General features: G+C 41.8%; 1 protein-coding gene across 3 annotated transcripts in view; it reads left to right on the top strand.

Annotated features, from left to right (window-relative positions):
• The window catches only part of CPNE2 (copine 2), a 703,062-nt gene that overhangs the window by 471,776 nt on the left and 207,404 nt on the right, over positions 1-23,882 (top strand). For all 3 annotated transcript variants that reach the window (XM_069217223.1, XM_069217224.1, XM_069217225.1), the window contains exon 8: positions 4,496-4,594. In XM_069217223.1, coding sequence (XP_069073324.1) covers positions 4,496-4,594 — 99 coding nt within the window. The remainder of the gene's footprint in view (positions 1-4,495; positions 4,595-23,882) is intronic.

The following is a 23,882-nucleotide window of genomic DNA, read 5'->3' as shown; positions in this document are numbered from 1 at the left end:
TTCAAGTATAGAGCCTTGCTGCTAGATTTTTACTTTGTAACCTGTTAGAACCTGTGCCAGAAACCCACAAATAGAAGGTTTGAGGCTGTCAGAACTGAAGATCTGCAAAAAACGTGTACTTCAAAACCCACTGTGTTACCACACTGTTTCCTTTCGACCAGAGGCGTGCAGAAGTACACACACAGTTCCTCTGTGTACCTCCAAAGGCCAGAGGAATCTGCACGCTAATAAAGTGCCTCTCCAGCACTGCACTCACACCGCGGCACGGCAGACAATAGGACGAACACGGGCAAGCGCAACTAAGGTGGGGGCTAGGCAACAAAAAGCAACGTATGGGGAGAGAACTACCAGAGAGAGACGGGGAGGAGGGGGGGGGGGGCACAACAGGAAGGGGGTGGGCAACAAAAGCAACATGAGATGAGAAGTACAGGAGGTGGGCCGCTCTCAAGCACAGAGAGTAATGAACATAAAATATGTCGTTTACCTTACGGATCGGAGTTGGGTCCATAGAATAACAAGTGTTGGTTGCATGTGTGGTTTTTTTTTTAACATGAAGCTTGCGGCAATTGCGAGGGTGATTTGGCTGGGATTGATGAGATTAGTGGGGAGGAGGGGAATGGGGCGATGGAGGAGGAAGTTAGTGAAAATGAAAACAAGCCTTTGCAACTCAACGGTTCTCCCGTTTGCTCGAGTTAGAGCTATTAGAGTTGTAAAATCCTCACTAGACTTTTCTTGCCACATAAATTGACAGAAAAAAAGAACGCAATCACTCTATGTAAATCCCAGCGCAATCACGCTCAAATTGAAAAAAAAAAAACGAGCACGATTGTGCTATGTAAAACCCAGCGCAATCGTGCTGCGTGGAAAATAAAAAGATAAAGTTGTGCAGAAACCAGGCTGAAAACATGGACCCTTGTGTGTTTTCAGTAGTTGGCTGATGCGCTGGAGGAGGGGTAAACACCAGAAAAGGCATGACGTATGCATGCCTTTCACTAATGCAATCAAGGGGATTTTAAAAGGCAAGCTCACAAACCAATGAAAGTGATAGGTGTGACATGGGCTTGGTTAAAAGGCCAAAGAGAAATTACAACAGGGATGGAGCGCTTGTGCGCACACCTCTAAAAAGAGAACTCTGCAGAAGGATGATCTGTCCTTGTGTAATGCAATAGGTGCTTGTTTAAAATGTTCCAATATGCTTGGCCACTTCTCAGAGAATGAATGATCTAATATGGCCATATGCAGAAAGGGGTCAAGCAGACGTCGCCCTTGTTTAAAACATGCAAGTGTGCTTATAAATGAGTAGTTATTGCAGATGGCAGCTGCTGTCATTGCAGTCCTTAGCACTCAAGATGCGAGCACATAAGTCTCCACTGCACAAGGGAGAGCCCCTGAACAGAGGAACTGGCTTTTATAATGTCCACTGCATCACAGATGGGACATGCCACCTTTCGGATGTTTAATTTAGGAGGGAAGATTACATTCCGTGCCAAATTGCCACAGGTGGTAAAGACACCTCCTCCGCCCAAATGCCTGGTATCTGGCTCCTGGTTTCCTCAAAGTATCCGATCTCCACCTGAGGGCAAGTGGGGGCCATTGAGACCAAACTGGGAGACAGGAAATCCTGCACAGCAGCTATTGATGGTGCTCGCATTGTAAAAGCTGGGGAAGGACGTCCTGATTTCCGATCCTAAGTCCTCGTGCAGGGGTAGCTCACAGTAGCAAAACAAGCATGACAAGAGAAGACAAACTACTGCCAGCTTACACAAATAAAATAAGCTGAAGATCGAATTTATCCACTTTCTTCTGGATATTTTTTCCCTTCCTTTCGCTGTGTAGATAAAAAAAAGCAGCAGCAGTCGGTACTTTAGAAGGAGGGAGGCAGAAGCCTGATTACACAGAAAGACAGATCTAAAGTGAGGTGCTGGGAGGTCACGGAGCATGCTCCGTACAGCGATGTCCGGCTGTCCAAAGAAAATTAAAAAGAAAATCAGGCAGAATTAAAGCGTGCGGCTTGTAGGTAAAAGATGCACGACTGAAACTTGAAGCGCAGCAGTCGTGAAGCAGGCACCAGGCCTTAAAATTAAAAGCTATGCCGCTTTCAAAATCACACACTACCTCAAGAATTGTAGCTCTGTTTAAAGAAAGTCAGAGCGCAGAGCACTGAAAAGATCCTAAAATGCAAGCAGCTACAGCGCTGAAACTGAACACAGAGAAACACTAGCACAAGCAGGAAACCAAGAAACAAAGTGTCCCCCAAAGAACATATAAACACAACAAAACAGAATGATACAGTACTTGGTCCCTGCTCCTTGGGAGGAATGAAAAAGAAAAAAGAGGGACAAAATATTCTGAGAAGGTGCTGCAGGAAAACACACTGAGCTAGCTTTACATATTTGTAGAGTAGCTAAATAATGCATGAGCTGTGAAAAAACATCCGGTTTAAAGAATAAAACCTCAAAATTGGTTCTTAGAAGCTCGACAAGCATGAAGAATTTTCACAAGTACCTTATTTTGTAAATACATTTTATATTTTAAAGTGAACAATAAATCTATATTTTATTGTTTTAAGTGATATCATTTTCAAACAGCACCTAAGTTATTAAATATCCTAAAAAGCCATTGTTATGGTACGCGCAATGAAAACAAAACTACAGTTGTGACTCTGTATATAAGTATGTTTAATATATCTAGCTAGATAATATATATGCATAATTGTACATATGTTACATTAGTCAGCCACAACCACTCTGTCGTATTGACAAATCTGCAAGAAATTTGGCACTCGCCTGGGGATTTAGCACAATTTAAGCAGTGTGGCAATTGGCTGGTTTTTTTGTTCATCCATTAGGGTATGTTACAAAGAGGGTGACAAGAAAGTTGTTTCCCTTTAATCTCTTTTTAAAAACTCTGTCTGCAACTGTAGCAAAAACTGCTGAGTGTGATTATAATAAACTTGACATGGAACTAGAATTTTACTCTGCATATGCCTTTTTATTTTGTTTAAACCTATTCAGTAGTTTTAGAGATATTAGAGATAGTTGTCTTAAAAATGTGTCTTGACTGATTAATCAGCTAGGGAATGTTGCATATATTGTGCGTTAATTCACAGACAGCTTATGATCCTAGGTCCACTGAAGATTTACAAACATAACATTTAGAAAAATAAGTCCCATTGGATGAAGGAATATTTTATCCTGTCCCCAAACCTTGGGACTGGCAGCAACTGAAACTTTTGGGGGTCATTTATAGGATGACAGAAACCAAAGCCAGCGTCCTGAAGTTAAGTGTCAGGGAGTATGGGGACAGGGACAACATGTCCTGACTCTAAGGATGATGTGGGAGCACCCAGAGGACAGATACAGCCCCCCTCGACATGAAAAGGCACTATTTTTGATGTAGAGTTAGACTTGGTTCAAGGTTCACAAATTATTCTAAATCCATTTTATGTTATGAATTCTGAAATAAATTAAAAAATTAAATTTTACAGTATAACTATGCATGGACAAGGACTGTGAGCAGTATGAACATATATAGATAAATTTAGCCTAAATGATTCAAATGCATACTTGTAGTACATACTACTGTCTGGTAAAGCAGTCAGCTTCCATTGCTGCTCCACTCACACACAAACAGAGGTAAAGTGGACAGGGCAGCTAATGAATCTTCACCATTTTAATGCACACTATTCAACATCCGTGTTTGATGGCCAAAAGAAAATGCATTTCTGTTTTTACTTGCAGTAATGTAGCCAAGTCAGTATCTCAAGAACCGCACCACTAATTGAAGCACTTCTAAAGTAGCGCTGTCAATAAAATGCTGCTGACCATTTTTTTGTAACATAAGATGGAGTGTTTTGGTAACTGTTTCAAGGCTGGGGGTATGTGCTTGTCTTCAATATGGGCTGAATGTGGGTGGGCAGATTTTGGGATATGTTGTAAAAGTTGGGGGTCATGATAAGCACTACATTATTAGGAAAATTACGGGATGCACCCTTTTTTTTCCTAGAATCCACATAGTCTAACAATGTATTTCCTCAGTGCTCTCGTGAGATAGTGTCTGGCTGGAAGTGACTATGGCACAAAGGATGCATGCTTGAAACTTGATATGGAGAGTGGTTCTAAGGTGCCCATTAGTACTGAAACATGAAAGCAAGTGTGAATCATGGAAAATACCATAGAAAAGGACTGAGATTACAAGGTGTGTGTTAAATCGAGCAATTCCGATATTTTACATCAGAGTATTTATCTACTGCCTACGTTTTTATGTGGCTTTTAGATGGTGGGCCCCTTGAATTGCCTTAGTTTGTCATAGAACTCTTTGCTCCACGTAGGTCTAACTCAATGAATAATAGTTTTCTTTCTTTAAAGATGGATGTACAGAGATATTCAAATTTTTTCAGGTACGCATTGTTTCTCAATTAAAAGTTCCTATAGTGTTCACACAAAGGGAGCCTATTTTAATTTTGATGAATAAACCTCATGTTCTCCCCTTTCAGGTTCAGTGTTATGATTATGATAATGACGGAGGGCATGACTTCATCGGGGAGTTCCAGACCTGCGTACTTAAGCTGTGTGAAGCACAAGATGGCAGATCAGTAAGTCTCCTAATAAAGTTAATAACAGAGTAATTGTAACATAATATAAGATTATGTCCGTTTTTTGCTAGTCACCGACAAATGTGCATGCTTTCTGCACCAGGTGTAGTGTCATGTACATTTATACATGTATATATGTAAGGTTTGGTTTTATGATAATGAAAACCTAAGAAAGCCTAACCATAATTCATAAAGAGAGTGGTCGCAATATTGAAGGAATGAGCTACGCTAATAATGAACCAGTGATCAGAATGCAATCCCACATGCTTGATATTTTGGAGGGTTGGTATGGTGATGTGTTGCTCAACAGAGCTAAGTTAGTCCTCCTTATGAATAAATTCCTGATGGCGTTGATTATCATCAAGCTTGTGTGTAGGTCAATTCACAGACAATTGACTCTATGACAACCAAATGCAAACATGACAAGCAGAAGAAAGTTGAGCCTGTATTCGGAAGAATGTATAGATTTTTCGCTACAAAATATTTTATTGTTGGGTTTATGCAATGTTAACCTATAGGTATGTAGGCCTTGATGTATTGAAGTGGGGTCACTAAGCAGTTATGGTTTTTGACAGAATAGTCTAATCACAGATTCTTCACCTTTAGAATATTCCCCTGGCGCCAGACTGAATATGGAAACGTTTCATAGCAGTACTTCCGTGCACCTTTGTATGGGCTTCGTTGCTCCTTTGAAGGTGACAGAGCAGAGCCAATATAAGTGATATCCCTGTGCACCACCATCAGGTCTTTTATTTTTGCTCCTTTAAACACGGATCCAGAGAGGTACTCTCACTTTTGTCATCTAGTGTACAAGGGAACAATGCCCCCCCCCCTAAAAATACATGCTTCAAGCTATGTTGTGACTGTAGCAAATAGATGTTGTTTAATGACCTGCAGGAGGTGTGTCTTCGGTGCTTGGACTTGGGGCACAGCTCTAAGTCATGCAGTGACTGCGCCCTCATGCACCCAAAGGCAATCCAGGACTGCAAAGCAACACTGTATGTCGCCGAACACATGAAGAAGTCAGGGACTTCATGTAAGTCCTGTTTCCGCTCCCATGGCCTCCCCCAGGAAAAGTGTTCTTTGCAGGCTAAGACCTTCCGTAATTGAAGACCAAGCAGAAACATCAGAAAGTGAGGTGGGAGTCTACCTGTTTCAGGCACTCTCTATCAAAATAGAAGTCAAGAGGGTGCAAGGTGCCAATGGATCTCACCCCCAATCTCTAGTAAAGGAGCCAAACCCACAATTGATCCCACTGCATTTGAGATTTTTAGCAAGCACCTGCTGCAGGCCCCATGGATTCACAGGGGTCCTCAGTTGAGTTACTCCTAGTGGATCCATCCTTGGTGCCGTCTGAAATACTTGGGCCCATCAAAGGTTCAGCACTGACTCCCGTGCAGACTTCCACCTTGGCTTGGAGACCCACATTGATCCCTCTTTCATCACTGCCAGTTCTAATGCCAGAGAAGAATTCAGTACAAATTCCGATGTCTGACCCAGAACTGCTGTTGGCTGGACCCCGACTGAGGTCATACTCCAAATCCGCTATAACGTTCCTGGATGCGATTCAACCTGAGTCTGATCCTTTGCTTCTACTACTGCCGTCAGAGAGTCCATTGCCTTTCTGGTTCCAACTCTCACCAGAGATGGCTACTACTCATCGATAATGATGGTGGGGATTGGGTTGATTTACTTCACCATTATGAAGATGGTAGTCTTTAAATAGACCTACAAGAGGCCAGTGGGCTTGATATTTCCCTTATACAGGATTGAATGCACTTCTTTGGCCCATAATGGAAGAGAGGGCATACGATTCTGTGTGATTTAAAATGCATTTGTGGTCCTAGACTGGTGACCTGTCATTCTTGGAGTGGTATTCCCCTAAATGTTTTCCCTTTACCCCTCCTGTTTTCTACATTTTGTTTTTGCTGGCATTAGGAATCTGTGCACTTTACCACTGCTATACCAGTGTTATAGTGCTTCTTCCCCCTCCATAAAACACGGTACCGTTACCTTACACCTGATTGGCATATTTAATTTACATATAAGTCCCTAATACGTGGTACTGCATATACTCAGGGCCTGTAAATTAAATGATACTAGTGGGCCTGCAGCACTCACTGTGCCACCCACCAAAGTAGCACTTTAAACATGTCTCAGGCCTGCCATTGCAGCCTGTGTATAGTTTTATACTACCAATTCGACTTGGTAAAACAAACCTTTTGCCAGGCCTAAATCTTCCTTTTTAATACATATAGGTGACCCCTAAGGTAGTCCCTAAACAGTCCACAGGACAGGGTGCAGTGCTTTTAAAAAGTAGCAAGTTATTTTTTTTAGGTTTTACATTTCCTGGTACTGGAAATCTCCTAAATTCATTTTTCACTACTGTAAAGCCTATCTCTCCCATTGGGAAGCATCGGGCTACCAATTACATTTAATAAGTATTAACGTTTGACTGGGAAGAGATAGGAATGACTATTTGGAGAAAATTGAATTGTAATTTAAAATCCTTCTTAATGGTAAAGTTGGATTTTAAGTTACAATTCTGAAAATACCACTTTTAGAAATTTGGTATTTTCTTTTCCCACCCATTTTGTGCCTAATACCTGTTTCCTGGGTCACATGACTGTGAATAGCCAGGCAGTTGGCCTTTGTGCATTCCTCTTAGACAGTGAGACAAGGAGGACTAGGAGCTGATAGGGTGGGCCATCCTGCATGATGTTGGGGATGGAACTGTTCTCTGCTCCATTTACGTTTCAAATGGCTGCCTGCAACATACTCACAAAGGACCCTGATACTAGTCTTTGTCACTCCAAATGTCTTGGAGCCTTGACAGAGGACTGGAGGAACTTTCCAGACCCAGATTTGGGGTATCCAGGATGTCACCCTCACTTCAAAGGCTGCACTCCAGAGGACTGGCCTGCTGACCTGAGGCCTGCCTTGTTCCTCAGAGGACTGGCCTACTGCTACTACAGAACTGTCCTGCCGCTTCAGGCCAGCCTTGTTCTCCAGAGGGCTGTCCTGCTGCTTGAAGCCTGCCTGGCTACTTGAAGGAAAGAGGACCATCTCCTTGAACGCAGGACTGCCAGAGTGACTCCAAGGGCTAGTTGGTCGACTTCCTTTGTGAGCTACAGGGACATCACAAGCTGTAAGGGACCTTAATTCCTGAACTTGGCCACTCCCTGGTGTGGGTCCTAACCCTCAAGTGGTGCCATCCATGTCCTAGCTCCTTGGAAGGGGTGTTACAGGAGCGGCTCCTGCCTAACCCTAAAAGTTGAGATTTAGATGAAATTGTTCAAAAAAATGCCAGGCAACCAACAGAAGACTGGGACCTACTTGCCAGTCGACCTACCCAAGCTGCATCACTGGCCAGGCTTTGCAGTAGCACCCGTTACATTCTTCTCTGCTGCAGCACATCCTGTTCAGAGAGATCTTGGAGCAATGGTATCTGACCTCCTGGAGCCCTCTTCGGGTACAGCTTGCACCTTCATCTCACTGGAGGTTTTTGACTTCCAGTAAGTTGTCCAAAGGTAGCAATCTTCACTGGGCTTGTGGGCGACATGCTCTTCATCAGTGACAACGGGCTTTTTGGGCTACAAAAAACAGATTGTCCCATTCAGCGCTTTTCCCCCACTGTCATTGATGGCTTACCCTAGACTTCTTCCAGCAGAACCCCAACGACAATGATGCCACTACAGATACAGCCTACTGCCTTGCCCTGCTGAACTCTACATTCTCCTGGACTATTGACTCAAATTGTAAGTCTAAAGGTAACTTGAGACCGGGCACAGTCCACCTCGTGTATTTGACCCATGTTCCATCGCAGTCGGCCGTAACTTGTGACTTTTCCCCACTCTTCCATGACCAGATACCCTCGGTTGGTTATTTGATTGTTCAGGAGCTAAATTTCACTAATAATTTTTAAAATTCATAACTCTGGTTCTACTGGTTGGATTGTGTTTGTTTTGGTGTCATATTATTCATTCAAATTGTCTCTATGATTCTACATTGGTTTGGGATTTTTCTTGTGTTTTCACTTTATTACTGTTTGTGTGCTGTTTAAATACTTAACACATTGCTTCTAAGTTAAGCCTGTTTGCTTTTGTGATACATTACCAAAGGATAAGCACAGGTTAATTTAGCGACTTTTGTGGCTCACCCTCACAAGGATTGTGGTTATTTTCAGCATACTCAACCAAAAACCCAATTTCTTACATGGACCTACAACTGCCTTCAGTTGAAGTCAAAACACATACTTTTACAGATGTTTTGCAAACAGGGCCAGCCTAATCTGAGCCCTTGATTTCTGTTCAATGAAGCCCTTACTGACACCTTAAGGGGCACTCGGTCGATGCCCAGTTCTAATCCACTTCTCTCCTATAAACCTTTCTGCTTGTGCTTTTCCTGCCCTGAGTTCGGAAGAAGATCAGGAACAATCAGGCCCAAATCATCCCAGTAGCTTGAACATGTGCAATCTACACCTCCATGCATGGAGACTGAGCAGCAGCAGTTGATTGAGTTTGAGCTACCACCTGAGGCTGTGGACGTCATCCTTGCTGCTAACCTTCTGTCTGCAAATTCCATTTATGCTGGGCATTAGGACAAATGGACAGTTGTGGAGTTCACAAGACAGATCCTTTACAAGCCAAACCGCTGGATGTTCTTCCGTTCATTTTGTGCTTGCCCCAGCAAAGCCTTTCAATGGGTATTATTAAAGGTTATTTGTTGTCCATACCTGTTTTCATTTGCCAGACCAGCCGTCCTTGTTTAATTGACTTTTGATGTGGTTTATTAAAAGTTTAACACACGTTCTCTCCTAAACTTTTTGTGATGCCACAGTGGGACCTCAACTTGTACATTTCTCATGTGTACTCCAATCAAGCTGATACGTAGATGCTTGTTGCATCTTCTGAACTTGAAAATTGCCTTCCTTATTGGAATCACTACAACACGTTGCATGAGTGAAATGCAGGCTCTACCCATACAACTGCCATACACCACAGTTTTTTTCCAATAAACTGGTGCTGAGAACTCGTATGGCCTCGGGCCGAACATTATGACTCCTTTCCACATTGCAGTGTACAAAAAAGTGACGGATGGAATGCTTTAATTATTTATAGCTCAACAGTCGGGTATAGCTTGGTTCCAGTGCACAGTGTGCTCTGGACCAATGTCTGGGCGTATCTGGCTCACTTATGGCATCACGTTGAAGAATACAAAAAAGTGATGGATGGAATGCTTGACTTAATCCCAGCCACTGATAATTACTTGTCCTGCATCCAATCGTTATTTAGCCCACCATATCACCTGACTTTGGACCCACCCATGTGCAAATCAGTCTTTCCACATTATGCAATCTTTAAAAAAAAAGCTTTAGGCTTTTACATCAGCCATATCACCGATGGATGATCCATTTTTTGCAGGGTTTGAAGAAAGGAAATGCTGTGCAGAAAAGAACTCTGTCGAGGTGCAGAGTCCTCTGCATTATGAGACACACTGACCAAAAAGTAGCCCCTGGAAGATCTGAGAGAATTTATTCCACCAGGGCTAAGACTGCCACTAGTGGGTTGGCACACAGAGTGCTTGCCTGAACATCTCTCAGGCTGTGACATGGGTGTTAGTGCACACTTTCACAGAGCACTACTGCCTTGACAACTAGGTCCTTCAGGACCCACATTTCGTCCATTCAGTACAGCAAAACCTTCTTATCTGACACTCATTCCACAAATCCTCCAGCTTTAGGTGGTACTGGTTTGATATCTATTCTAGGATTCTGTTGTTATAAGTATTTGTTAGAAAAACAAGTTTCCTCATTGTTATCCCACCTGTGCAATGGTCTCTCTTTACCATCTAAAAATATCCCAAATTATCAATCTGACACTGGTACCAGCAATTGTTTTGTGTTCAGTTAGAAGTGGGTTCTTTGGTTGGCAGTCAGGTTATCCCCTGTCCAAGCAAGGACCCTCACTTTAGTCAGGCCAAAGGAGAAGCACACCTGATTAACCCCCCCCTCGCCCCCCATGGTAGCTTGGCACGAGCATAAAGGCTTAACTCAGAAGAAATATGTAAATAATTTGTACCAAAACACACAGTAATACAGTGAAACACTACAAAATAGACACCACACCAGTTTAGGAAAATAAGTAATATTTATCTAAATCAAACAAGACCAAAATTACAAAAATCCAATATACACAAGACATGAATTTTCAAACAAATTAGAGTCCTACTCTGTAGAAAGCAATGGAAACGTTGATTTTCCACAAAGTACCTGGTTTGCATCAAAAATAAAGCCGCACCGGCGAGCGTGTGTCAGAAAAGTCAGCGATGCATCGATTCCGTACTCCCAGTGGAGGCCATGTTGGGTAGGCGATGCGTCATTTTTCTCCCTCGCAAGAAAGCGATGCGTCGATCTCCGAATGGGGCACCTCAGATCCACGCAGGTTCAAGATGACTTTGGCGCCCAGGGACGATGTGTGTGAATTCTGCTCGCATGGTGTTGGGAAATGGTGCTGCCTGGGGTTTGCGTCGTTATCAGCATCCGCAAGTGGGTGATGCGTCGTTCCTCCAGCTGAGATGCGTCAATCTCCCAGCTGCGATGCAGGTGGAGTGTCGATTTCAGCTGCAAAGCAGGTGGTGCGTAGTTTATCAGCCACGTTGCCGATGGTGTGTCGGAAATTTCCCTGCAAGGTGAAAAATGCGTGGATTTCAGCCCTTATTCTGCCAACTTCACCTTTCAAGGGCCCAGGTACTAGATGGGGCACCACTTGGCAGGGCAGCATTCTCAGCAGAAAGTCAAGGTGCTGGCAGAGGAAGTCTTTGATGGTTCTGAGACTTCAAACCAGGAGGCAAGCTTAGTTCAAGCCCTTGGAGATTTTTCTCAAGCAGGAATGCACAGCAAAATCCAGTCTTTGTCCCTTTTCACAGGCAGAAGCAGCAACTGCAGGATATCCCAACAAAGCACAGTCACAGGTAGGAGCAGCACTTCTCCTCAGCTCTTTAGCTGTTCTCCTTGGCAGATGTTCCTCTTGAATCCAGAAGTGATCTAAAAGTCTGGGGTTTTGGGTCCACTACTTATACCCCTTTCCACCTTTGAAGTAGGCAGACTTCAAAGGAAAGTCTCTGTTTACAGGATCCTGCCTTGCCCAGGCTAGGCCCCAGACACACAACGGGGGGGTTGGAAACTGCATTGCGTGAGGGCAGGCACAGCCCATTCAGGTGTAAGTGACCACTCCTTCCTCCACTGCAGCCCAGATGGCTCATCAGCCCAACTGTCAGTCTGGCCCGACAGGGAATCCACATACAGGCAGAGTCACAGAATGGCTTAAGCAAGATAATGCCCACTTTATAAAAGTGGCATTTTCAAACTAACAATCTAAAAACCAATTTCACTAAAAGATGAATTTTTAGATTATGAGTTTAGAGACCCCATACTCCATTTTCCTGTCTGCTCTCAAAGGGGAATCTGAACTTTAATAATATTTAGAGGCAGCCCCCCATGTTAACCTATGAGATAGATATGCCTTGCAACAGTGCAACCCGAATTTGCCAGTATTTCACTGTTAGGACATATAAAACACATGTACATGTCCCACCTTTAACATACACTGCACCCTGCCCATGGTGCTACCGAGGGCCTACCTTAGGGGTGCTTTACATGTATAAAAAGGGAAGGTTTAGGCTTGGCAAGTGGGTACACTTGCCAAGTCGAATTGGCAGTGCAAGACTGCACACCCAGACACTGCAGGGGCAGGTCTGAGACAGGTTTACAGGGCTAGGCATGTGGGTGGCACAATCAATACTGCACGCCCACTAATAGCATTTAATTTACAGGCCCTGGGCACCACTAGTGCACTTTACTGAGGCTACTGGTAAATCAAATATGCCAAACATCGAAAAGCCAGTTACACATACAATTTCAAATAGGGAGCACTTGGCCTTTAGCATTGGTCAGCATCATCACTGCAATATCATCACAGCATTGGTCAGCAGTGGTAAAGTGCCCCGAGTCCATCACACAGAAGCAACCTGGGAAGCAGAGGCAAAAAGTTAGGGGAGACCATGCCAGGGGAATGCAAGGTCTAACATGTTCCATGTCTGAGGGTGCGGCGCTCAGGGGTGGGGCTTATTTGGGTCTCCGTCACTTCTGGGGCTGAAAGAAGCACATGTAGAGCCACACAGTACCTGCAGGAGCACTGTATGGAAAGTTTCTGGTTTTAGTTGGCACTAGGGGAATATTCTAAAGGTGTGGAATCTGTGGTTAGATAGAGTATCCACCAGAAAGAGTGTTATCAAAGGCAAGTAATTTTATCTTTTGCACACTAATTACTTTACAACCCCACCTGCAATCTGTTTCATACAAAATGCATGTATACAGGGAGTTGCAGAAACTACAGTATTATTAATATTTATGAGACAGCATAAATCCATCACTGATTTAGTACTACTCTTCTAATGTTGACATTTTATTTGGAGAACAGCCTATTCCTTAAGTTGATAAGAGTTGTTTTTCCATACAAAATTTCAGTGAATGGCTCTAGGGAGAGTACGCAGTGGTCTTATGGGTCGCTGTCTGCTCCCTACATGGGAGCAATGACCATCACAAGAGGGAGGTTGTCCCTTGGGAACAGTTTAGACTTTGCAAATGCCTGACACTCTTTCAGTAGATGGTGATAGATCAGTGGTTTGTTACCACAGTCATGGTTTCACACTATTCATACCCTACATAGCGAAATGCAAAATTGAGATAGACACTCAATACACTCCAGTTTTGCTTTTCAGTTTAGGTTGTAAAATGACCTTTTTAAGGCACAAAAAACATTTCTGATCCGCAATGTGCTTTTTATACATTACAACAGTTGTGTCGTTGCAAAGCCTGTGATTGTGCTAATCACAAACTGTGTGAAAGCAAAATTGGGTCAGAAGGCTTTATTGAAAACGTATTTGTACCTGTGAATTGGGCTGTAGAAGCTGTAATAATACAAACCGAATTCTTCTTGAAATAATACTTGTGTAGTAGTTAAAAATAGATACTTAAATGAATTGTTAAAGAGAGTTTTTATGGATGTATCCCATTACTGCTTGGTGTGAAATGACTGGATCTTGAAGTACAAGCATGGGTTTACACTGAGTAATAAAATGCATTGTGAGTATAATATGTAAGAATTATTTGGTCCAGTGGGGGGGTTGATTTTTGGTATGCATTTATCCTCACCCAGTCATGAGACCACCTGTAGTTTAAATTCGCTGAACATTATTTTACTCTTTCTTGAATGGGGACTACATGTGGCATCATTCTTATGATTATTTGATTTAAATCAACTAAGCAACAAACAACTATGAATACTTTTTCTAGAACATCATGGATTTGATTAAAACGTCTCTAGGTTTTCAAACTTTTGTTACTGAAGTACAAAAGATACATTTTAATTGCAATTCTGCCCTTGTGACACATTTCTTCTGGATAGCTGCATTCCATCCACCAACATGATAGCGGTCTGGCAGAAGATGTATTGGATATGAGGGCGTGCGTGACTTGCCATGTTACCCTCAGCTTAATAGATATCGTGCATATCTGATGTAATTAATATGCTGCTGTGTGTTACAGGGCATGTTATTCTTAGCTTAGTTGATACTGTGCATATCTGATGTACTGGATATGATGGTGTGTTTGTGACCTGCCATGTTACCCTTAGCTTGGTTCAGGGGGTCTCCAGCCTTTTCTAGAGCTACTTATGATAAATGAAATTCATCCTGAGCTACTAATCTTGTGAATGTTGTAATCTATCAGACAAAATTACGTTAGTGGCAACCACTAGCAAGATTACTAGCAGTGGTCACCTCAGTTCGTCAGGAATGGTTGAAAGCACTAATGTTTAGAAGACTTTGTTACTCTGGAATGTCTCTTGGTGGGTAATAAATAACAGCCATAGCTGCAATGTCCCCAGCACACAAGTAATAATAGTAATAAGTTTCCCACGTGCCTCATGATTTATCACTGAAAAGTCAGCTTTAAATATATTTTAAAAATTATGTATTTTTTCTCCAAACAGCAGCTAATGAGTTTCTGAAAATGCACATATTTTGTCTTTAGTATTGGTATACATATATTAATTCTAACAACCAATACCTACTAATGTAGTAGGCTTGACTGCACACAGGAGAACTACTTATAGGTAGTCGGAGAGCTACCAGTAGCTCACAAACTACTCATGGGCAAAGCCTGCCTTAGTTGCTATAATGCAAATTTCATTTGTGTCTAGCATTTCCTGTTACTATTGGTTTTTATACAGTTATACTTTTCAGGTGTAGAATTTGTGCCAGCCAGTGACCATGTGCCATGGCAGTAACAACATTGCTCCGATTATTCTACAACTCATGTCTCTTGTGGCCAATATCTACTTTTATCAAATATGCATTAAAGTAGTTCTCTCCCTCCCTCCCTCTCTCTCTCGATCAGTTTATCTTTCTCAGACCACCAGTAAACATGCTTTTCATGGCACCAGCCCTCTCGCTTTTTCCCTTCAGTACAATATATGTCATTGCCTTGAAAAAGATCAACCGCATTGGATAGCACAAATTATTGTTTAAGGAAAGCCTCATGTGTCTTAAAATCCGTTTGAAGTACAACGTTAATAAATAAGGCCGCCCAGACCTATCAGATCACAGTATTCAGGGAGCGAGCCGCCTCTTAAAACGTCAGGAACACAACTGATTGGCTTTATGTTAGGAGCTGTTTCTTTGAAAGAGACAGTTGTAACAGAGTATATCAAATGGCAAACGTGTTTCAAACTATTTAAGTACAATTTTGTTTATTTATGGAGATGTTTGGTCTAGAGCTACAATGTTTCCTCACAGACATATCTTGATACATCTGGAGCAGTGGTTCCCAACCTGTGGTCTGGGGACCCCTGGGGTTTGGCGAAGCCTCCTCAGGGGGTCCGCCTGCTTAGATTTTTTTTTTTTTTAAATAACAGATTAATAAAGGGTATATGAATAAAGTGGTACTGTACAATTGAAAATGTTAAAACATACTGTAAATGTCAAGGAATTTAAATTGGAGGCAAAAAAATTAATTAGTATCCTCAGATTGATTTGTGGGAGAAGTGCAGGTGCATCAAACAGAATATAGTAGGGGCGATGTGTGGATTCAATTGAATTGATAAATGCGCCAACCTTCCGATTAAAATTAAAGTTTATATTTTTTTAATTTATATTTGTTTGCAAATTAAATTAAATGTGTTATCATTCACGTATGCCATTGATGAGTGCTTGTTTCTGTATTTTTGTGTATTTTGTGTTTCAAATCATCGACAATGTTTAGGCCGGTGTCCCAGGCGTGGGGGTCCCCAGGTTTCATGGGCAACAATGTGGGAGTCCACAGAAGTCAAAAGCTTGGGAACCACTGATCTAGAGTTTTTGATAACAGCATGTGAGGTTGTCTGAGTGGTGAGGCATCAAGGAACCCAGGTGCCCCTCGTTGAGTTACAAATGTGTCTATTTACATTACTGACAGTCTCAACCATAATTCATTTAATAACGCATTTAGGAGAGTGGTGAGGGGAACCATACGTTCCATGATGTGCCTGACGTTTATGCTTAAAGGCTAGGGGAAAAGATGCAAGCAATAAAGAATAGGAAAAGAGAAAGAGGGGGCATAGAGCTAAGTAGAGAGGAAAATAGGGAGACAGGTGATAGACAACGGAGAGGCAGCACAAGTAGATGGCAAAGAAAGCGGGCAAGAGATTGATGGAGAAGGTGAAATAAAAACAGTGAGAGTTAATGAGGAAATGCCAGACATACACAAACAGAGAATGGCAGCATTTTCTGACAGGCACATAGGCTGGATGATCAAACAGACTGACGTAAACTACATGGACCGTTTTCAAAAGCAGGGGTTCATTTATTGTAACTGCCCAGTACCTCGATATAGCCCATTAACGGCAGCCATTTTACTCTTTTTAGATGTAGACCCGCAGTAATAGGGACTAGCCAGTGTTCAGGGTCCCTTTCTTTGGCAGCGCGAAGATGACGGGGACGTCTCTGATGATTACTGGAGGGGGTGGGGAGCAACCCGTTCATCTCCCTGTAATTGCATGACCTGTTAGCAGTTGTACTGACCAGCAGAATCTCGGCTAAACCAATTACTGCATTTTTTACGCTGCATGCAGTTACGCTCGGGTAGTAATAAGGCCTTATTCGAAGCTTAAAGCAGCACATCAGTGTACACAATATGCTGTATTTTCATTTAAAAGAATTTTAGTTATTGCACGCAAGATTTGGTTTCCATTTGAAATAAAAACAGTTTTTTTTAGTAATGTGTTGGCTGCTTGTATGCTTATGCGACACCCTAAGTTATTTCAGAGGCCTATGTCTAGCTTGAATGTGGACAAACCTCCCCCTCCACTCATTTGTACACCGTCTGTGGATATAGTAAAACTATTCACGCAAGAATTATCTGCAAGGAAATAAAAGCAAAAAAGCACAGGAGAGAAATCAATGAAAGGTCGGCCATCTTTGGTGAGGGAGGATGTCTCCATCAACTAATAATTAACAGACCGGTGAACCGTTTGTTCTCATAGAATGTATGATCATTCCATCCTGTGGTATATGCTTTATGTCGCTATGTTATTTTCTATTATGCAATAATGGAACTGTCCCTTCGAAGCAATTTATGTTATACCGTTTTTACACAAACTGCTCTAATGGAGTTTTGAAAATTTTCCGATGTGAAACTTCATGGTAAATATTCTTCTGAAAACTGCACTTTGCATAATATAAAGCACACAGATATATTGTTTACACTCTATAGAATTGCATATCATATAATTGAAAGACTAAGCGAGACCGAATACCTTAACTACACTTATAAATTCCTGTAATAAAGGATGCATAAACATCCTGTGAAAAAAAAAAATCTGTTGGGTATCTTGTATTTTGTATTATCCGTTGCAACAACACTGGGGTGGAAATAACATTTCTGCCAGGCATTGGTTAAGTTTATGCACCTGCTTAATACCTGTGAGCTAAATAACGGAGACTGATATGCACAAATTGCGTTTGGATCCATTTTGCACATTATTGCCCTCGTATACTAGTTTCTATGAGCAAAATTACCTTCAGCTAAGATCTGGTGTTATGCACAAATAAAGGAATGGGCGTACTGTGGGCTTATGCCCTAGTCTGTGCAGTTGTTCGAGTAGGCGTAAATACCCTTTATGCTTGTGTTCAGCACTTGCACTACGGTTTAAATGACCCGTACTTGTTCCCTGAAAATACCGATACCATATTTAGAGAAACCATAATTTTAGAAGAAACATAAATTTAGGTGTACATGTATGTTTTCTCATTTTACTTTTAGAAATGTACTTTGCTTTTACAAATGTATATGTTTAAAGTGACTAGTCAGTATACTTAGCTCGTTTCCTGAAACATTATATATGCTACATTAAATACAAGGGAAAAGTTTCAATTTTTTTTAAAGATTGAGTTGCATATTACAGAGTGAGTGTGCATTATATGTTCTAATATATGTTGAGGCATGTTGTACAGCAGTATAGACACTCTGGCTGAGGCAAACACGTGAAGCATTCTCTGAATTTCCTGACACATTTACCACTCCTGTGATTCTAATGCCTTAGTTACCACCATTGCTATAATTTAAGAGCAAAGCAATGCCAGGATTTAGTGCAAAAAACAATACAGCCCAGCATGACCAAAAGTGACCAACGCTGCAGTCACAATGAAAGAGACAGAAGCGCACCTGGTATTAAATATTAAACTTTTGGGAATGTTTGATTGTTTCTTTTGCAAACAGATTGACTCGCTGCTCTGTCGGCTGAGAGGCCCAGAGTGTGTGTGTGTATAACAAGAACAGGGCAACATAAGAAATTTTCTTAAGTACGGTGCCTACAGAATATCTTCCTGTTATTACTCCCCTTTCTTTCACCACCATTCACTTTCTGTGTCTTTAGCCCACTCTGGCATATTTTTTTCTTCATCTCTGCTTTCCGCATTTGTTACTGTTTCCTATTGCTAGTGCGCCTGGTCCTTAGTAAGTAAATTTACAGGGGGACGCGTATAGGTCGGTGAAGCTTTTGATTTGCGTGGAGTATCCTAGCTAGGTTGATGGCAGTCACACTAATAATACGCAACTCAATAAACAATAGTCATCAACATGAATGAATCAGAAACAATAACACCCCATGACCCTTTGGTCATGAATAACCACAACTCACTATGTGTTTTAGTAGTTTTATTCCCTAATAGTTACAATACTAATTCATGAAAATAAATTCAACATTATTCACATCAGCAATTAGTAGTAATTCATTAGAAGGTGCCACAAACATAGTCTAATCAAAACTTGCATCAGAGTACATTCTAAAGCAGTAGCACAGGTCAATAATTGAATCAGGAATGAATAAGTCAACATTAGTAGCAGAGTTCAGCAAATCAGTTTGTCAATCCTTTGTCTCTGTGTTTGTCAATGTCATAAGGTCGGAACCTCACCTAACCCAGATTAGCATCAGCATGTCGGACTTCATGCGAAAACCGTTTAGAACATGATTTTGGAAAATATCTAGCTAAGAGGGAAACTATTAAACAGAGCAGTTGGTACCTAGAAAGAAAAGGCACAAAAGTTAATTCAGTCACATTGTCATATCTAACTATCCTCGTTATGGATCAACAACAAGTCAGTCTTCATCCTCAGTTCATCTATCGATCAGCAAAACATCAGGCTCTCAAGAGCATGAGCCCAATGACAGATTCTCAAATCGCCTTGACATCTCACCCCATCTGCCTCATATGCTAATCCATCTCAGGTCGCATCTCATCATCTGAAGTTTTCCCTCTTTGTCACGGCATTGTATCAAAGTCTCCCAGACTATCCCCCAATTCCTAATTGGTCAATTAATCACCAGTTATGACTCTGTTCAATTACATATTTACTCCAAATCTATAAATGTTAATATTGTACAGTTCTCAGATTGTTGATTGGTTCACTTTGCGATGTCGTCATTATCCGGCTCGTCAGGTATAAACAATGTTGCATCTTCATCTCCAGTCAGTGTCTCTATTGTTCTAGTCCTGGGAAAGTACGCTATGAGCACTTTGCACAGTAGTTAATACATTCTGGTTTCCATTGTCTCCTGTCTGTTGGTTCATGCAGAGGTTTTAGCTAGACAATTTTTATCAAACAATGAGCAGTTCATGGTTAGTCTGATTTGTCAGCATTTTTCATTTTAACGTTAATATTCAGCTTTTGCACCAGGCCTAGCAAAACTAGGCCACAACTTTGGCTAAGTTAAGCTCTACAAAATAATGCAAAACACAAGTTATATGTCTCAATATGACATACTACTACGTTATTTCTATACGCTTTTCTAAATTTCATATATGCTGTTCATTTTATTTGTACATTCGTGAATCTTGGTGATCGTGCTCCAAGGGCACATTTTCAAATGTGCAAATTATTTTTCCACGTTAATCATTTTCTACATTTTTCATTATTCAAAATACATAAACATTCATTAATACATTTTTAATTAATACATTTTGCTCTAACACTATTTTTCTGTTGTTCCCTTCATCTCCATTTTCTGCCTTTCTCTCTAACTTACTTTGCGTCAAGTCTGATAATGAAGAGTCCTGGGTCAGATGTATCAAAGGGTTTTACTCTTTCTGTGTCTATATGGAAATGTGTTGATATATAAGGGCCCAGGTCTCCAAATGTGTGTAGTTGCAGGCCACTAGCAACCCCTGTCACAACCCACTATAGAGAAAGTGTATCCTGACAGAAGTAGGACCACAAAGTGCAATGAATCCACCAGAGTAGAGGAAGAAAGCACTGATCAGAACCCTTTGGGTGGGGCTTCAGACAGGCCTGTGGACTCTGATATCCTTGTGGGACCAGTGCTTTTCAGGATGGAAGCCCTGGGGAAAGGTGAGTGTTTGTCCCTACTGGTGAACAAGCAGAGTGGAACAAGGATGGGCCAAATAAATACAATAATATTTACTCAGGCGCAAGAGGATGTCAACATAAGGCACACCATCAATTTATAGTCCTTAAAGATATTTTGAAACATTGCATAGAACAGGCTAGATTGTTGCTAAACTATACCCAAGTGTGTCCAGAGGTCTTACTAGTCACAGATGTCGAGCAACAGTGATTCAGTTCAATCAGGGCACACAGAACCCCCGTAGGAAGCATACATTCACTTTGGTTGCAGCTTCTAACACACAAAACATTTAGGCCCTCATTCCGACCCAGGCGGTTTCAAACCGCCAGGGTGGAGGACCGCGGGAGCACCGCCGACAGGCCGGCGGTGCTCCAATGGGCATTCCGACCGCGGCGGTAAAGCCGCGGTCGGACCGGCAACACTGGCGGTCTCCCGCCAGTGTACCGCCGCCCATTGGAATCCTCCAAGGCGGCGCAGCTAGCTGTGCCGCCGAGGGGATTCCGACCCCCCCTACCGCCATCCAGTTCCCGGCGGTTCTCTCGCCGGGAACCGGATGGCGGTAGGGGGGGGTCGCGGGGCCCCTGGGGGCCCCTGCAGTGCCCATGCCACTGGCATGGGCACTGCAGGGGCCCCCGTAAGAGGGCCCCTAAATGTATTTCACTGTCTGCTTCGCAGACAGTGAAATACGCGACGGGTGCAACTGCACCCGTCGCACAGCTTCCACTCCGCCGGCTCGATTCCGAGCCGGCTTCATCGTTGAAGCCTCTTTCCCGCTGGGCTGGCGGGCGGCCTGAAGGCGGCCGCCCGCCAGCCCAGCGGGAAAGTCAGAATCACCGCTGCGGTCTTTCGACCGCGGAACGGTATTCTGGCGGCCCCCGACAGGCCGGCGGCGTCCGCCGCCGGCCAATGTCGGAATGAGGGCCTTAATGTATAAAGTACTGGTCAATACTGGTTTACCAAGGCACACCACAGTAGTCCATAAAGTCAATTTCTTAGTGCACTGTATCAAAGTTCCAAATACGCGTCTGTATACAGTAGACATTTTTATTAATCCTAATTCTGAACTATGCATGCATTTTTTATGACAGAAAGAACATAAATCACAACCTAATGTAAATCTGACCTGTTAAATCAGAAAGCTAGTTGACAGAAAGCTGACAACTTAAAGAAATTAATTTTGTTGATTTCGAATTTGGACAATCTAAATGCATGTATTTTTCATTTGTGAGTGTCAAACTATTTTATGGTGCCAAAGCTTCTCTTACTGATTTATATAAATATGACAAATGTTTTTTTTTGCCTTAGTATGTTAGGAAATAGTTGAAAATCATTACTAAATATTATAAGGAGTAGAAGGGGTTCGGTACTGCTAGAACTCCTCGCACTCTAGATAATTATCTTAGCTATTTAACTTGAATGAGAAAGCTATTATTGTGTCCTAAAAGTAATCTTTTCATTGGGCGACCGCTGCATAAGAATCATTTGCGACTGTCCTGACTGATATGATAAAGCAGAAAATACATCTCAAAAGGGCAGAACCTCGCCCTTGAGTTTAAATGTTTATTGCAATTATTTTTCAAACTGTAATTGGCTTGAAAAGCAATGGTGCCTGTATGAAGAGCAAAAAATATGTTTTGCATTTTCAAATATTTTCAGAGATCGGTTTGTGTAACTTCACTGACTAGCAATGATTAGTGGTAATTTGGCATTGGTGTTAAATGTGGCATATGGTAGTGAAACTTGAATCATCAGTGGCGCATTCTTTTGGCACGATTTTATATTCTGTAAATCGAGAGAGAGAGCATATGAGGGCAGTGTGCACAACAAAACAATATAGTTCCTTGTCTAACACTTAGAGACTGCCAGCCCTAGAAATCTGACTGTGGTTGACACAAACATTGGCACTGCCAATAGGTCGGTCTTATAAATGAAAGTGCATCCTCTGTTATTGATGGGTTTATGTACTCAGTAAGCCATTACACACAACTTGTGACTCATCCTTTCACCTCATAAATCTATTTATCCACCCTTTCTCTCATCCTTGCATTCACCCACTTACATAAGCACAATAAAACACACACAAAAACTCAGGAACATCTGAAGATATAGTAAAAGAATAGACGTAGAAAAAAGAAGCCATGATGCTGCCTAGACATAGGCTTGCAATAGTAATTTCAGTTAAACGAAGAAGTGGGAGGTCGTATTACAATGGAATTGTGCAGTTGTTTAAGTTCCATTGTCATGTTTAGAACCAACGTGTTAGCCATCTTGGAATGGTAAAACAATGATATGCTACAGACATTAATATTCTATGATAGTTCTCTCATTTAGATGCAGTGGCCCTGCTGAATGCAGTGCACTGCAGATGAAATGAGCAGCAAGCAAACTGCCTGTTAGCACTGTCTGGGGAGCTGAAAATATTCTAAACAATACAAATGAAAAGAGTGGGAAAAACAAATCAAAGAGGACCTATATGAGATAAAAAATGGAAAAATAAAAGACTGGCCCACTAGCCCCAGCACTCAGGCACACTCATTTTTATGCAGATTGGCACTTGTGATCAGACAAATGCTGTCACTTACAGGGCATGAACCAATGGCTGAATTAATTAAACCTGCTGTCCCATATTGTAAATGATACAATGATACTCATACAGACCAATGGCAGAAGAGAGCTGACCCCCCCAAAACCCTCTTTATGTCTATATTTGGGTTGTCAAATGTTTGTAAAATACCTCCTAAGAAACCCTGACAAAGAGTATAATATTCAAATATCATATCCCCACGGTTTGAGTGGGTTTCGACATCAAAACTGTTACCTACTGCAGTAATCTGTAGGTTTCCATGTAAGCAAGGTATGCCTAATGGCTATGTCATAACATTTCATAATAAACAGATGAATCCCATGGAATCTGACAGAACGTTTCCCAATGAACCAGTAAGGCCAATAGCATTTACCATTGGCTTGATACCACAGCCAACACAGGCCTACTGAACTACACACTGTCGACCATCATGAATACAGTTAAAAACATGACAAAACTTCTGTTGGGAAAAACAACATACGATCTCTCTCAAAAGGGCTTAGCAAGGATTATCACGGTATAGATCTATGTGGGGAAACCAATATCGAAACCATTAGCTATATGATAATCTGCAAGAGTCTGTGTAAGAAAATACCTCTCAGCAGTCTTTAATAAAAAGTAATACCAATCCACTCTTGCATGAAAATTGACTTTAACTTATACTTTTCACAATAAATATGTGAGGCCTTGAGCCTCCTTCATAACTTTTCATAACTATCAGCTTTAAAGTCTTGATCATTCA

The sequence above is a fragment of the Pleurodeles waltl genome, chromosome 12 (genome assembly GCF_031143425.1).
Source record: "Pleurodeles waltl isolate 20211129_DDA chromosome 12, aPleWal1.hap1.20221129, whole genome shotgun sequence".
In the NCBI taxonomy this organism is placed as follows: Eukaryota; Metazoa; Chordata; class Amphibia; order Caudata; family Salamandridae; genus Pleurodeles; species Pleurodeles waltl.
The sequence above is the reverse complement of the archived record's forward strand: the minus strand, read 5'-3'. Positions and strand labels throughout refer to the sequence as shown.